The sequence below is a fragment of the Tiliqua scincoides genome, chromosome 3 (genome assembly GCF_035046505.1).
Source record: "Tiliqua scincoides isolate rTilSci1 chromosome 3, rTilSci1.hap2, whole genome shotgun sequence".
Taxonomy (NCBI): Eukaryota; Metazoa; Chordata; class Lepidosauria; order Squamata; family Scincidae; genus Tiliqua; species Tiliqua scincoides.
In genome coordinates this window covers 192,510,760-192,524,895 of record NC_089823.1, presented here as the reverse complement: position 1 = coordinate 192,524,895, position 14,136 = coordinate 192,510,760, and the positions used below count along the sequence as shown (strand labels likewise).

General features: G+C 44.9%; 1 protein-coding gene across 4 annotated transcripts in view; it reads right to left on the bottom strand.

Annotated features, from left to right (window-relative positions):
• Positions 1-14,136, bottom strand: part of ARHGEF4 (Rho guanine nucleotide exchange factor 4) — a 207,665-nt gene that overhangs the window by 57,917 nt on the left and 135,612 nt on the right. For all 4 annotated transcript variants that reach the window (XM_066620908.1, XM_066620909.1, XM_066620910.1 and 1 more), the window contains one exon: positions 4,558-4,694. In XM_066620908.1, the coding sequence (XP_066477005.1) occupies positions 4,558-4,694 (137 nt within the window). The remainder of the gene's footprint in view (positions 1-4,557; positions 4,695-14,136) is intronic.

Sequence of the window (14,136 nt, the reverse complement as noted above, 5' to 3'; positions counted from 1 at the left end):
AGCTCCAACATGGCCCTCCTGCAGCTTCTGAAAAATCAAATTTTGAACTTAGAGCTTTAAGCAGTTTAGTAAAGGGCATGTCACTCTCTTCTGTACATGGAAGTAACAGAAATCCGAAATCAAATACAAATGAGCTGGCAAAGTAACAATTGCCTGGACTGATGGTTGATTTCCAGAGGTTTTTTTTCAAATGTGAATAATGTAAGAATGACCTAACCGTTTGCAAAAGACTTTTGACAGCTCTTTTAATCTAAGATGATTATCTGAACCAATAAGTCTGATACCTAGCTCTGGCACTTTTCAGAACACGCTGTAGTGCAGTGTTTCCCAAACCTTTTCAACCAGCAGCTCCATTGACCTACTGGGCCATTGGCCACGGTTCCCCATTAGGTCTACAATCCTATACATTGTATAGGGTGACGGGTTTTTTTTGCAAGGATTACGCAGCTCCCCTTGCTGGCTGGCATGGCTCCCCAGGGAGCCACAGCTCACAGTTTGGGAACCACTGCCATAGTGAATGTGGGCTTGTAGGATTCCATTCATGAATCTCAAATTCCTTCCCACTGGGAGCACGAAGAAACATAACAGAAACTTTATGCATAAGTTAAACAACATATACAGAGTTTCACTTTCTTGTCCAAACATACCTATGTTAATCATTACCGGCCTGAAAGGAACAAAGATACATTTTTCATTAAGGTTTCCTGCCTGCAGGCAGCTCTTACCGCAGCTAAGACACTACGCAGATTCAAGGCAAGGCAGTAATACAAACATGTCCACTTGGCTGCACTTTGCACTCCAAACATATATGAGTCTTATATTGGTTTGGAGGACTCCACAATCTGTTCCCATTTCCTCTGGGATCCTGTGCCCTTCATACTGGCTTTTATCCTGGTTTTGGAATACCGCTTGTGGGGCCTAATTAGTATACTGTACTGATTTCTGTGGCACTGCTGCTCTAGAGTCACAGCCATAGTTCTTCACTGTTTGAGATTCCTTTGCCCATTTCGCTACTCCATTCACTGAACAATTCCAAATGTCAACGGGTCACAATATTAAAACTGGGCATGTGCACTATCCATGACCCCACCAATTCCATGGAGGAATCTGGCAATCCTGCATGTGGCCAACAGTAAACAAATTGCCTTGTGAGCCGCGCAGAGAACCCTGTTGGCCTGCATATAACCCACAGGTTACCCACCACTGCTCTAGCAGTGCCAGCAGCAGCTGCCCAGAGCTCCAGACGGGGGTCTTTCCCAGCCCTTCCTGAAGTTGCTGGGGACTGAACCTGGTACCTTCTTCGTGCAAAGTGTGCTCAGTGCTCTGGCACTGAGTAACAGCCCTGCTGCATTTCATCTCGGTGCATTCTGAATTGATTTTTTGTTCTGTGGAGAACACATAAATGTTCATATGTAGAATCTATTAAGCATGATAGAAAGCGCTACAGACCAGCACATACAATGCCAGTATTCATACCTCCCAATGCAAATTTTCATTAACTCACACAATGAATGTATAGAGAGCTCTCTTCTCAGAATCAAACTAATGGAGTATATTCATGTGTGAAAGTTTAGCAGTAAAACTGTAAGACAAAATTCTGCTCTTAATGCATCAGATACCAAAAGGCCTTGCAGGCGTTCAGTATCAGTATTACCACCATTTCTCCTGAAACAAGCCATCATATCTTCATTAGTATTTGTTAAAGAAAGAAGGAAAATGAAATGGACGTATCTTTCCAAGACTTAACAACCTTCTTCTTCTTCACTGAATAAAAAAGCAAATGTAATCCTAGTTCTGAGATGACACAAAGCTTGAAAGCACCTTTAATGAAGGGAACATTTTTTCAAGGGTCGAAGTCTTAAGCATTCAAAGGGCTGGAGATCCAAAGGGCATAATCTCATATGGAGCAAAGGGTAGGGAGAACTTTAATGCAGTCCACCAGCCCCACCCCCTGACTCCCCCTAGTGTTAGCCAAATCAGGCTCTCCTTTTCGCCTTTCAAATGCAGTTAACACAACAGTTAAGGGGACCAAGCCCATTCTGCCCCCTCCCCAAAAGCAACGGCATCATCATAATCTGTATTCCAGGGGCCAAGAATTTTATGGAAAGCGAGATCAGAATCGACCTTGGAAGAAGAAACCTATTTTGGTAGGTGCTTCACAGACGCCAGTCATAAATATGGAGAGGTTCACTTCTGTCTTCCTGATCAAACAGCAGTAGCAGAAGCAACTCTAATGCCAGCTGATGCGTGCAAGGAAAGCAAGGTCTGAGCTGAGTGACCTATTTCCTTGTATTCTTTGCATTAATACATGCATGGAGATCCCAATAGTAAGATTTCTCCATCATCTTGCCAAACTATTCTGCACAGATACAACACTGAGCCATATACAGCATAAGAGCCCAATCCTAAGGGCTCTGCGTGCCAGTGCTGAGCTCCAGCGGCGGGTTCATAAACGTGCCATAAGGCACATTTACGGTGCTCAGAGTATAAGGAGTGCCAGTGCCAGCCCAGCACCAGTTGGCACTGAGCCCAGCACTGGATGGATGCCGCCTGGACCAAGCAAGGAGCTCCAGGTGGCAGTAAGGTCCTCCAGGACAGGGGGGAGTCATTCCAGAGCAAGTGAAGAGCTCCAGGTGGCGGTAAGGTCTTCCAGGACAGGGGGGAGGCATTCTGGAGCAGGGGGGAGGGGGAGGGGAGGGGACAGGTGGAACCCTGATCTGCTATATCCTATCCTCTATGTTGGGCTGGAAAACCCAACACAGAGGTTCTCAGGTCTGTGCTGGCAAAATAGCCGGTGCAGACCCGAGAAGCCCCATTGCGGGGCCTGGGTGTTTCCCAGGGGAAGGCAACGAAGCCTTGGCAGTGCTGCTGTGGTAGCCATTTTGGCACCGCTGCACCTGGCGGTGGCACCAGGGATAGGATTGGACTGCCCATCAGCTGGATGACTTGTTTTATGCCTCAGTGTTTGCCTCAGTGTGACTCCTTCCAACAAAGAGGATCAGAAAAGCTAAAAAACTGATTTCAAACATCCCATTTAAAAAATCATTACAATATTCTAGCTTGATCTGCAATACACAGTGTGCAGGAACAGTTTTCTCATTAGAGCTCTGACTGTGCAACATGGAACCCACCAGCTAATCATTTCAGATGGATAAATTGATGTAATCATCTCTATCCTAGAGATGAGATCTCTATCCTCGAGCAATCGTTCTACTCCTAGTTAATTTAAAAAGGCATTGGTCAGACAAATGATCGTGGTTGGTGGGCAGCCCAATTGTGAGCTGCCCATCACGAAGACGAGCAGCAGTGCCAAAATGGCTGCTGCTGAATCCAATACTTGCTGGACAATTGCTGGCAGCTCCCTGGGGGAGGAAAACATTGGTCCCCTTCCCCCAGGTAAGGCTGGGAGGCCGGGCACAGGGTTCTGGATCCAGTGAAGCAGAGTTCTGGTAGTTCCACCCCCTCCCGCCCTGCTCCCTCCGCCCACCCTGGAACACCTCCCACCCACCCTGCTCATCTCTCGGCTGTCTGGAGCAAGGCATGCGATGGGTGTCCGGATGGTAGTGGCTCAGTGCAAGCTGGCGCTGAATCAGTGCCGGCGCTGAGCATCTCTGATGTGCTTTATGCCACATTTGCAAAGCTCAGCATCAGTGGACAGCCAGCGCTTGCTGGTCTGGATTGGGCCCTAAGTTAGGCACACAAACTATACAGATTTTAAAAATTCCAAAATAACCACACAATTTAACACTTAGAATAAATAAAAGAAAAGCACCTGACATGACCTTGGGCCAGTCACTTTCTCTCAGCCTCACCTACCTCACAGGGTTGTTGTGAGGACAACAGGAGGGGAGCAGCTGTGTACACTGCCCTGAGCTCTTTGGAGGAAGGGCGGTATAAAAATGTGAAAAATCAAAAAATAATAATGATAAAAGAACAACTCTGAGTTGGTCTTTCCCAATACCAGCTTACAGTTGGTCTTTTAAAAGCTTCTCCAAAAAGAGAAGGGGAACAGAATGTCCAGGGAATTAGGCTGGCATATTCTAAACCTGCTGGTTACTAATGCTGATATTCTCTTAGACCAGCCATTTTCAACCAGTGTGCTGCAGGAGTTTGGGGAGCGTTACTTATCAGTAGGGCCAATGGGGGATGTGACCCCCTAATGGACAGCGCAGTGTGCCTTGTGAATTTTCAAAAATTGGATGGTGTGACTTGACAATTTAGTGTGCTGTGAGATGAAAAAGGTTGAAAATCGCTGTCTTAGATTAACCCTCCCTTGTACGTACTGACAGGTGTATCACATCATTCCTTCTCCACCTGAAAATCTGTAAAGAGATCTTGAAAAAAACAAACCATAAGTTTCATGTTTATCCAGTATAGCCCATGCAGAAGTTGTCCATCAATACTTATGTATTTGGGGAATTAAACAGATAACTAAAAAATGCGTCTTTTGCAAACAGAGTCCTGGCTACACTTAGTTGTTAGGGAGTTTTTTTTTGGGGGGGGAGGGTTAAGTGGAAGTGGTATCTTATGCTCATTAGGCACCCACAGTAGCGCTACCTCATTAATAGCAAGTTGTTCACCACCGCCGCTGCCCGAGTGGCCATAACGATGACTGGAACTTCGGAAGTCGTCATACAAGTCCTCTTCGCTTCCCACATCATCGCTGCTTTTCTCAAGTGACCCATCGGCAATAACTGAAATGACAAAAAGAATTTTTTTTCAATGTTCCAGGCCAGATAATCTGTTTGCAGCAAGCTTACTAGAAATTCAAATTCAACTGCCATAGAAAACAGAACCATAAAACGACAATTTTGTAACATTCATTTATACTAACATTTGTACAGCACTTTCCAAGCATAGAAAGTTCTTCAAAAGTATTATCCTGACAGAATCTTTACAACAACCCTGCCAGGTAAACAGTATTATTCCCCAAAGTGCAACTGAGGCTGAGAAAGAGTTTCTTCTGTCATGAAATTCTAGATAGTGTATATGGAGTTCCCAGGCCTCCCACCTAGGCACCAACCAGAGCCAGATTTGCTGAACTTCAGCATGGTTGTTGAATCACGTATCTTCAGATTGTGCCCTGGGACAATAGGACATATAACACACTACATTAAGAGATGCTGTGAAGCTAAACTTCCACCCTTGTCCTTGGAGTTCTTGGAGGAATAGGAAGGCACAAATGTAGCCACAAGTGGTGAAATTATATAATAACCTCTGAACTATACAGCATATCACCTTCATCATTATCAAGTTTCTTGTAATGGATCTGTACTCTGAAACTCACTTATGCTCAATCCCTGAATTATAAAATATGAGATGTGGAATCTGGTGCACTATAGCAGTGCTTCTCATACCATCTGATGTGGCAGACTGGCATTTTCCCCTTTCCAATGTGCCAAGGACCAGTACAGTACCAGTACTTGTGCTATACAGTATTATTCTATTTGCATAGTCTTGGGCAGGGGTGCCCAAACCCCGGCCCACGGGCCACTTGCAGCTCTCGGGGATTCCCAATGCGGCCCACGGGGAGCCCTCATTCTCCAATGAGACTCTGGCCCTCCAGAGACTTGCTGGAGCCCATGCTTGCCCGAAACGAGTGCCCTCAGCATGAGGGTGACTATTCAACCTCTCGCATGAGCTGTGGGATGAGGGCTCCCTCCACTGCTTGCTGTTTCACATTTGTGATGCAGCAGTGGCATCGAAGGAAAGACGGCCTTGCTTTGTGCAAGGCCTTTTATAGGCCTTGACCTATTGCAAGACCTTCACTCATTCATGTAAGTTCCATCTCTAATATATTCATTTATGTAAATTTATTCAAATTCAAAATGTAAATTAATTCTTTTTCCTCCCGGCCCCCAACACAGTGTCAGAGAGATGATGTGGCCCTCCTGCCAAAAAGTTTGGACACCCCTGATCTTGGGCATCTTCAGAGATTAACAAGTTGTGGCATACTTATTCACATAAAAAGAGCCTTACTTAGCTAGAATTGATGAAGGTTACATTGGAGAAAGGAGGCTCTTTTGTGTTACAACTTAACCTGTGCAAATAATAATGCAATCATAATAAACAGTGGTTGCCTCCACTCAGCCCTTACCTCCTCCACAGTTTCTCATGTTAATGATCCGAATCTGGTACATGACAGTGGGTGGAGAGGATGGACATGGCTCTAGTGCTGAGCAGGTGAAGCTCCTAGCTAATCAGGCGTGTGTGTGAACATATCAGAGAGTGTGAATAAGGGTAATTCTCCTGTGTGTGCTTGCAAGAGGGGTGTGCATGTGTTTACATGTGCCCATCCCAATGTTACACATGCCCATGTTACATGTAGATGTTATTCCTCAGAGGCAGGGAGGGTAAACAAATGCAATAGCAAGGGGTGGGGGAACCTTAGATCCTGCAAGTCTGAAGGCTTCCCACCCATAAACCAGATCAGATTCTTAAGAATGGATGTAGCAATCAACCCAGGCTATTCAAAAATCGGAGAATATAAATGATCAGTGGGGCTGGTGGTGGGGGCAGGGGAAGAACACCTCTTTAGACCAAAGTGTTTCCTTCTAGGCTGTTCTGTTTCCCTCAGCATGACACTTCAATTCTTGTTTCTCCAAATGTGCCACTGTAATTTTTTTTTCCTTACATGCTGCCTCTGCTTATTCCATTACTGAGCTCTATAATTTTCAGCAGGAAGACAAATCTCTCCTGTCGTCTTTATAGCTTTCTGACTTTTTCAAAAATTTGTCCCCAGTTGCTATATGATTTGCACTTAGATGAAAAAGGGAAAAATAAGTCGTGTTGTGTGTGTGATTTAAAATGTCCCTCATCCCGGCAAATCCCCCCCCCACAACATGTACATCATTGCCAAGCTGACATTTGTTTGTCTAGCTTAACTCTTGCTCAGGGATCAGCTACATCGGTTTTCCCAGCAGCCTTGCAAAAACGTTATTTCGCCCCATAATAGCTGCTCAAACTCAGCAAAAGAAAGCAGCAGTGGCAGGTCTCCGCCAACCGTTCTGCTGCTTGCAGCAACACCAGAGATGCAGCTCAAATACCACGATGAAAAGAGAAGGATTTTCATTGCATTTGTACAAATTAGAGCAACTGAAATGTCAAAGGAAAAAAAATTGAAATGTATGAAGAAGAGCTTCCAATTTCTTTTTTGAAAACACAGAAATACTAACCTTATGCCCCTGATATTGAGTCATGGATCTCAACAGATGAAGCCGGCAAGACTTTGTAACCCATTAAATTACAATTCTGCTCCCATTACAGTCAGTAACATTTTTTTTTTCCAGTCAGAAAGAAGCATTTTTTAAAATAAGCAAAATAAAATGTAGACTGTTAAAAGGAAAGACTAATGGTTTTACTTCTGTTGATCAAGCACTGGTTCTTGAGATCTCCTTCTATGCTGTGGAAGCTTTCTTGGCCTCTCCACCTATGCTGAACTGCATTCTGGAAATCTAAAGTCTGTTATCTCAAGTTTCTACTCCTGCAGTATGCAGTTCCAGCATACAAACACAAGCAAGGTATTGTGTTTAAACCATTTATTGACTATCCAGGGTCATCTGCATGCCACTGATGTGTTTCTTAAGAATACTGGCTTTCATCCACCAACCTGGCTTTTGCTTATATGACCACTTCATTGAGGATTAAAGGAAAGTGAGTCAAGAGCTCTTATGCTTACCAAGAGGGGGTAAATGACTTCCAAACTCATTCCAACCTCCGATTTATCCCTTGAACATGTATTCATATGAGGATTAAAAGAGGCAAGTTCAACGGTTATGTAGGCATAAGTGATGGCATAAAACAGGCCCTGATTCACATCATATGCCACAGGAATACATATTCCTATGATCCAAATCCATTAAACCAGGGGTTCTTTCTCTTATCCTTGTTCCTGACCTTGCTGAACATCAGAAACTCAGGAGATTGTAGGAAGTCAGGTATTTCAGGCGTGACTGCAGCCTCCTTGACAGCAGCATCGCTTGACACTAATATTACCATACAATCATGAGCAGATTTTCTGGCATGGCTTCTCTTCTATTCATGGCCATGAAGAAAACTGCCTTTTATACAGGATATTGTGAATTCATAATAAAATGGGACTCTAAAGCAAGCAACAGACCCCAGAATCTGGATTTACCAGTTTGCAATAAATAACTTGTTTCTCCAACTTTTTTCTCAGATGCTGGAGCAACCAGGTTAATCTCATGACTTTTGGGGGCTAACAATGGGACTGTGGAGTTCCAGTGCCACCAGCAGGATCACACAGTCCACAAGAACCTCATCTCACCAAGTGGGTAACTTTGGGACACCTGAAGGTTCCCCAGGTTCCCCAGAGCCAGCCATGGTCAGAGGCAGCTGTATGGGGGAACCTAATCAGGAGAAAGCGAAACTGGGAGAGAGATGGAGGAGGATGAGAAACAAGAGCAGAGCAGTCAGGCAGTGAGCAAGAAGGAGAGGTGAGAGAGGAAGTGGGAAAAGAAGGACCAAGAGGCCACAAGGTCAGAACAGCACACAGAAGAAGCAGATGGAGCAAAGGAAGGTTGAAAGGAGGTGCTGCTGGGGACTGGGGGGAATGAAGACACAGGCAGAAGAAAGAGGGAAAAGGGGCAACAAGGACAAGAGAAGACTAGAGGCAGAGGAGGAGGGGACAAGCCACCGCATGGAAGAAGAGGCAGACTCACTCCTGAATGAAAGAAAGGGGATTCCTAAGTCTGGGGAGGGTCAGGAGTTACATTCCCACCCCTACAGAGCACCAAGCACTGTACCTCCATCAAAACGGGGGTTCCCAGGTGGACACACCCTTTCCTCAAGGCAAGGCAAGGCAAGTTAATTAGAAAACTTATTCAGAAGGGGTCTGTGTGAGCCGATGCCAGCAGCAGCCCCCCTTCCCTAGTGGATTCAATTGGAAGGGGTCAAAAGAACAAGAAACGACTTTATGCCATTCATGCTGGATATGGAATCAACCCCCTTCCTGCACAGAAAATTGCATACTCTGCTTATTGAGGTGAGATGGAACCCATATTACCCTTCCTCTGCCCATCTGATGTGGAATCACCACCACCCCCCTCCACAGTGCCCCATGCAGTTACCAATGAGCTCCATCCTGGTACCATTTTCCCATATTTTTCAAGGATTTGTGGTTTTGTGACATCATCAGGCTTTACCCTTCAAGTTTTTGGATTTATGTGTGGTCAACCCGGCACAGATAGTTGCCTTCTTTTGAAACTGGCTTTTCTTCTGGGCCAACTTGAACTTACCATAGTACAAGTTGCATTTGTGCATCTTTTGTATGACAGCCAGGTACTTCTAAATAAAAAGGCAAGACAAATGCTTTTACAAGAGCTGGCTAGAGAAGTTCCCATCTAGAGCCAAGGAATATTTCTTGTTGGTGCAAAGCAATACGAGTGGATTTTTCCCCCAGCTTAGTTTTTTCCCCAGTCTGTCCCCTTAGTTTCTGTTGTTCCTTTACAGCAATCCATTAATGGACAGGCTCAGTTGTCATGATAGAGGTGTTTGGATGGTTACAGATAAAGGTGTTTGGGTGGTTACCATAACAGTCTGATTCCAAATATCGACGGGTTCTAAATATATGCAGGATATTTCATCCATCACTTCTATTTTGCACTGCATCATGCGAGTTGTTAGAAACAGTGTTGTGTTTATGAAGACACAGAAAGGAAGGTTTTTATGGGCCATTAGCTAGCCAGAGCTTCTGAAATTCGCTCTTGTGAGATCTGATCAGAATAATATCCCTCTTGGGAAGACTGGATAAATACCCTTGACCTTGTGCGAGCCTCAGTGTGAACTTTGGAACTCTCACCCCATGCCAAGATGCTCCACTGATCCGATCAACTGCTCCTTTAAACTCTTCAAGTGGACTAAAGTCAACATGCACAAGCTACAAGGCTGAGGGTCACGCAAGACGTGGGTCGCTGCTTGCCACTGCAAACAGGTTTGCGTTTTTTATAACCCTGTTATATTCTCTAGCTCTTTATTTAAGGGGATTGTTTGTTTTTTATTTCCTTTATTTAATGAAAATTTTTTCATGATTACGATATATTTGCTCTTTCTTGTTTAGATGTTCATAAAAGTAATACATTATCTGTTTGTGCATCTTCTAGGCCCTTGAAGAGACTTATCTTAAAATGCACTGGGATTACAATTCAGTTCTTCAGCAAATTAACCTCTTGCAGCTATGGATTCTATTGTTGTTCCTACTGGAAGCACCTCCTTCTTTCGCTCAAAACAGTCATTCGGCCTAACATGGGGCTGCCTGAAGCAACATGTTGCCCAAACTCACCCCCACATTCTGCTGCACCCCTACCCCCACCAGTATACACAAGCTGTTGTACGTGTACTCTCTCGCTATCGCACTATCTTTGTTGGACTTGTCATTCTCCTGCTGAGCCTGCAGCCCTGCCACCACCTTTTGCAAAGTAGAGCAAGCAGGAGAATCCCTCATGGCTGGGTCAGGCTTGGACTTGATCATTGCATATGGGATTTCACTCTTTCTTTTTCTCCTTGTTTTTCCAAAATTCCCATCCAAAGGGAATGGCTATCCCAAATTTTGGCTGTCTTGTAAAAACTGCAGCAGTTTAAACAGAAAAACAGGGAGAGGGGAAAATATCCTTCTTCCTTTGAGCTATGGTCTTCATCAGGATCAGGCCCCATAACACATTTAATTAGAGTTACATAAGAACATAAGAACAGCCCCACTGGATCAGGCCATAGGCCCATCTAGTCCAGCTTCCTGTATCTCACAGCGGCCCACCAAATGCCCCAGGGAGCACACCAGATAACAAGAGACCTCATCCTGGTGCCCTCCCCTACATCTGGCATTCTGACTTAACCCATTCCTAAAATCAGGAGGTTGCGCATACACATCATAGCTTGTACCCCATAATGGATTTTTCCTCCAGAAACTCGTCCAATCCCCTTTTAAAGGCGTCTAGGCTAGACGCCAGCACCACATCCTGTGGCAAGGAGTTCCACAGACCGACCACGCGCTGAGTAAAGAAATATTTTCTTTTGTCTGTCCTAACCCGCCCAACACTCAATTTTAGTGGATGTCCCCTGGTTCTGGTATTATGTGAGAGTGTAAAGAGCATCTCCCTATCCACTCTGTCCATCCCCTGCATAATTTTGTATGTCTCAATCATGTCCCCCCTCAAGCGTCTCTTTTCTAGGCTGAAGAGGCCCAAACGCCGTAGCCTTTCCTCATAAGGAAGGTGCCCCAGCCCCGTAATCATCTTAGTCGCTCTCTTTTGCACCTTTTCCATTTCCACTATGTCTTTTTTGAGATGCGGCGACCAGAACTGGACACAATACTCCAGGTGTGGCCTTACCATAGATTTGTACAACGGCATTATAATACTAACCGTTTTGTTCTCAATACCCTTCCTAATGATCCCAAGCATAGAATTGGCCTTCTTCACTGCCGCCGCACATTGGGTCGACACTTTCATCGACCTGTCCACCACCACCCCAAGATCTCTCTCCTGATCTGTCACAGACAGCTCAGAACCCATCAGCCTATATCTAAAGTTTTGATTTTTTGCCCCAATGTGCATGACTTTACACTTACTGACATTGAAGCGCATCTGCCATTTTGCTGCCCATTCTGCCAGTCTGGAGAGATCCTTCTGGAGCTCCTCACAATCACTTCTGGTCTTTACCACTCGGAAAAGTTTGGTGTCATCTGCAAACTTAGCCACTTCACTGCTCAACCCTGTCTCCAGGTCATTTATGAAGAGGTTGAAAAGCACCGGTCCCAGGACAGATCCTTGGGGCACACCGCTTTTCACCTCTCTCCATTGTGAAAATTGCCCATTGACACCCACTCTCTGCTTCCTGGCCTCCAACCAGTTCTCAATCCAGGAGAGGACCTGTCCTCTAATTCCCTGACTGTGGAGTTTTTTCAGTAGCCTTTGGTGAGGGACAGTGTCAAACGCCTTCTGAAAGTCCAGATATATAATGTCCACGGGTTCTCCCGCATCCACATGCCTGTTGACCTTTTCAAAGAATTCTATAAGGTTTGTGAGGCAAGACTTACCCTTACAGAAGCCATGCTGACTCTCCCTCAGCAAGGCCTGTTCGTCTATGTGTTTTGAGATCCTATCTTTGATGAGGCATTCCACCATCTTACCCGGTATAGATGTTAGGCTGACCGGCCTATAGTTTCCCGGGTCCCCCCTCTTTCCCTTTTTAAAAATAGGCGTGACATTTGCTATCCTCCAATCTTCTGGTACCGTGGCCGTTTTGAGGGACAAGTTGCATACCTTAGTCAAGAGATCTGCAACTTCATTCTTCAATTCCTTAATAACCCTTGGGTGTATGCCATCAGGGCCCGGTGACTTATTGATCTTTAATTTATCAATGAGGTCTGAAACATCTTCTCTTTTAACCTCTATCTGACTTAACTCCTCGGTTAGGAGGGGCCGTTCGGGCAGCGGTATCTGCCCGAGGTCTTCTGCCGTGAAGACAGATGCAAAGAACTCATTTAATTTCTCTGCCATCTCTAAGTCTCCTTTTATCTCCCCTTTCCCTCCCTCACCATCCAGAGGGCCAACCGCTTCTCTGGCGGTTGGTAAGCATGCTCCTTAGAAGGGCAGTTTTGCTTGAGAAGGTTTGATGGGGGAGGTTTGCTTTTCTTGGTAGGGCTGATGGAAGACTTTCCTGGGGCCAGTTTGGATGGTTCCCCTGTTGACTTTCTGTTTTCTCCCACTGCATGGGACATCACTCGCTTGCTTGGACTATCTGAACTTATGTTAGTCACAAGTTAGTCACAAGTTAGTCAGACTCTTTGGACTGAGGAGACCTTCTAGCAGGCCTCTTCCTGCTCTACAGGTAGCACACTGGAATCCTAGCATCCAGTCATGTGTGAGCTTAATCATGTCATGTGACCCAATGGGATGTTAGCTTTTGCATTAAGTAGCAAGTAGGTAGGCAGCAAAACTAGGGAAAACAGCAGAGGAGGGCATAGGGGATTTCCAACTGAAACTTTTAAATTTCAAAAATAGTGTGGGGGACATGAGCAAGATCCAAACTGTAGAGGGGACGGGACAAACTAAAGCTCTTCTGCACACTGTGTTGCAATTTCGCTGCCCCTTCCATGCTTGCTATTCATAGTTAAGGTGAACATCGCATTGGTTCAAACTGCACAATAAAACATATGTGGGATTAGACAGTGAACAACCGGAGGTTATCTGTTTTGCATTTGGAGGATTCTACGTATATCACTTTTCCACCTAAGTGTGATGCCCTGTTCACACTACTGAGAGTAGAGCCTTTCACATACTTTCCAGTCCTCCTATATTTCTACCTGCACGCATGACTCCATGTAGTATTTCGTTTCCTCCACCTCAGTCACTAGTTTGGGCATTCAGTCTATATATGCATTTCCCCATTTGGTGTTCTGATGACGTATGTTTTAAACCTGGGGGCAAGTCTTAGGTCTGTCCTCTGTTGTGCTGGTTTCTTCAACACACAAAGCATATGCATAGAGTGTGTACTCCTACAGAAAATACATGGGGCTGCACATTTTCAGGCCTGAGGAGTCAGGAATTGCTATGTGATTGCCTTAGTTCAAGGTTGTGCTGGGGAAGTAGACATATGTGTATCCTGGGGAATAAGAAGTATATAGGCATAGGCACAATCAAATTTAAAAGGTTTGAAAAAATAATGTGTCCCTCTGGTTGGAAGAGGAAAAAATGTAAAACAATGGCTACAAGATAAAATGTTGTGAGCTCAGCTGTTTGTCTGAAAGACCATTCACAAGATGAAGGTACACTGCAGTAAAGCCAGAATCTGCTTTATAAGACACCAGCTATATAGCCTCAGTATCCCAGTAATCAGGACAAAACACAGGATTTGGTGCAGACCACAGAATATATTTGCAATATTTACTGAAACACACACAACAAAATCAGATGCTGCAGACATCAGGAATGTCTCTAATGAAAACAGACAGCAGGCAAGCCTTGAATCTAAGATGTGTCAGTTTCCTGTGCCCAGCAGGTGCTGTGCCACTAAAAGCAGGAAACTTTGCCTTAATTCAACTGTTTTTGCAGTGTCTGCTTCTCTTTCCGGCAGAAACTTTGATGGCATTCATCAAAGCAGATCAGAATTAACACACAA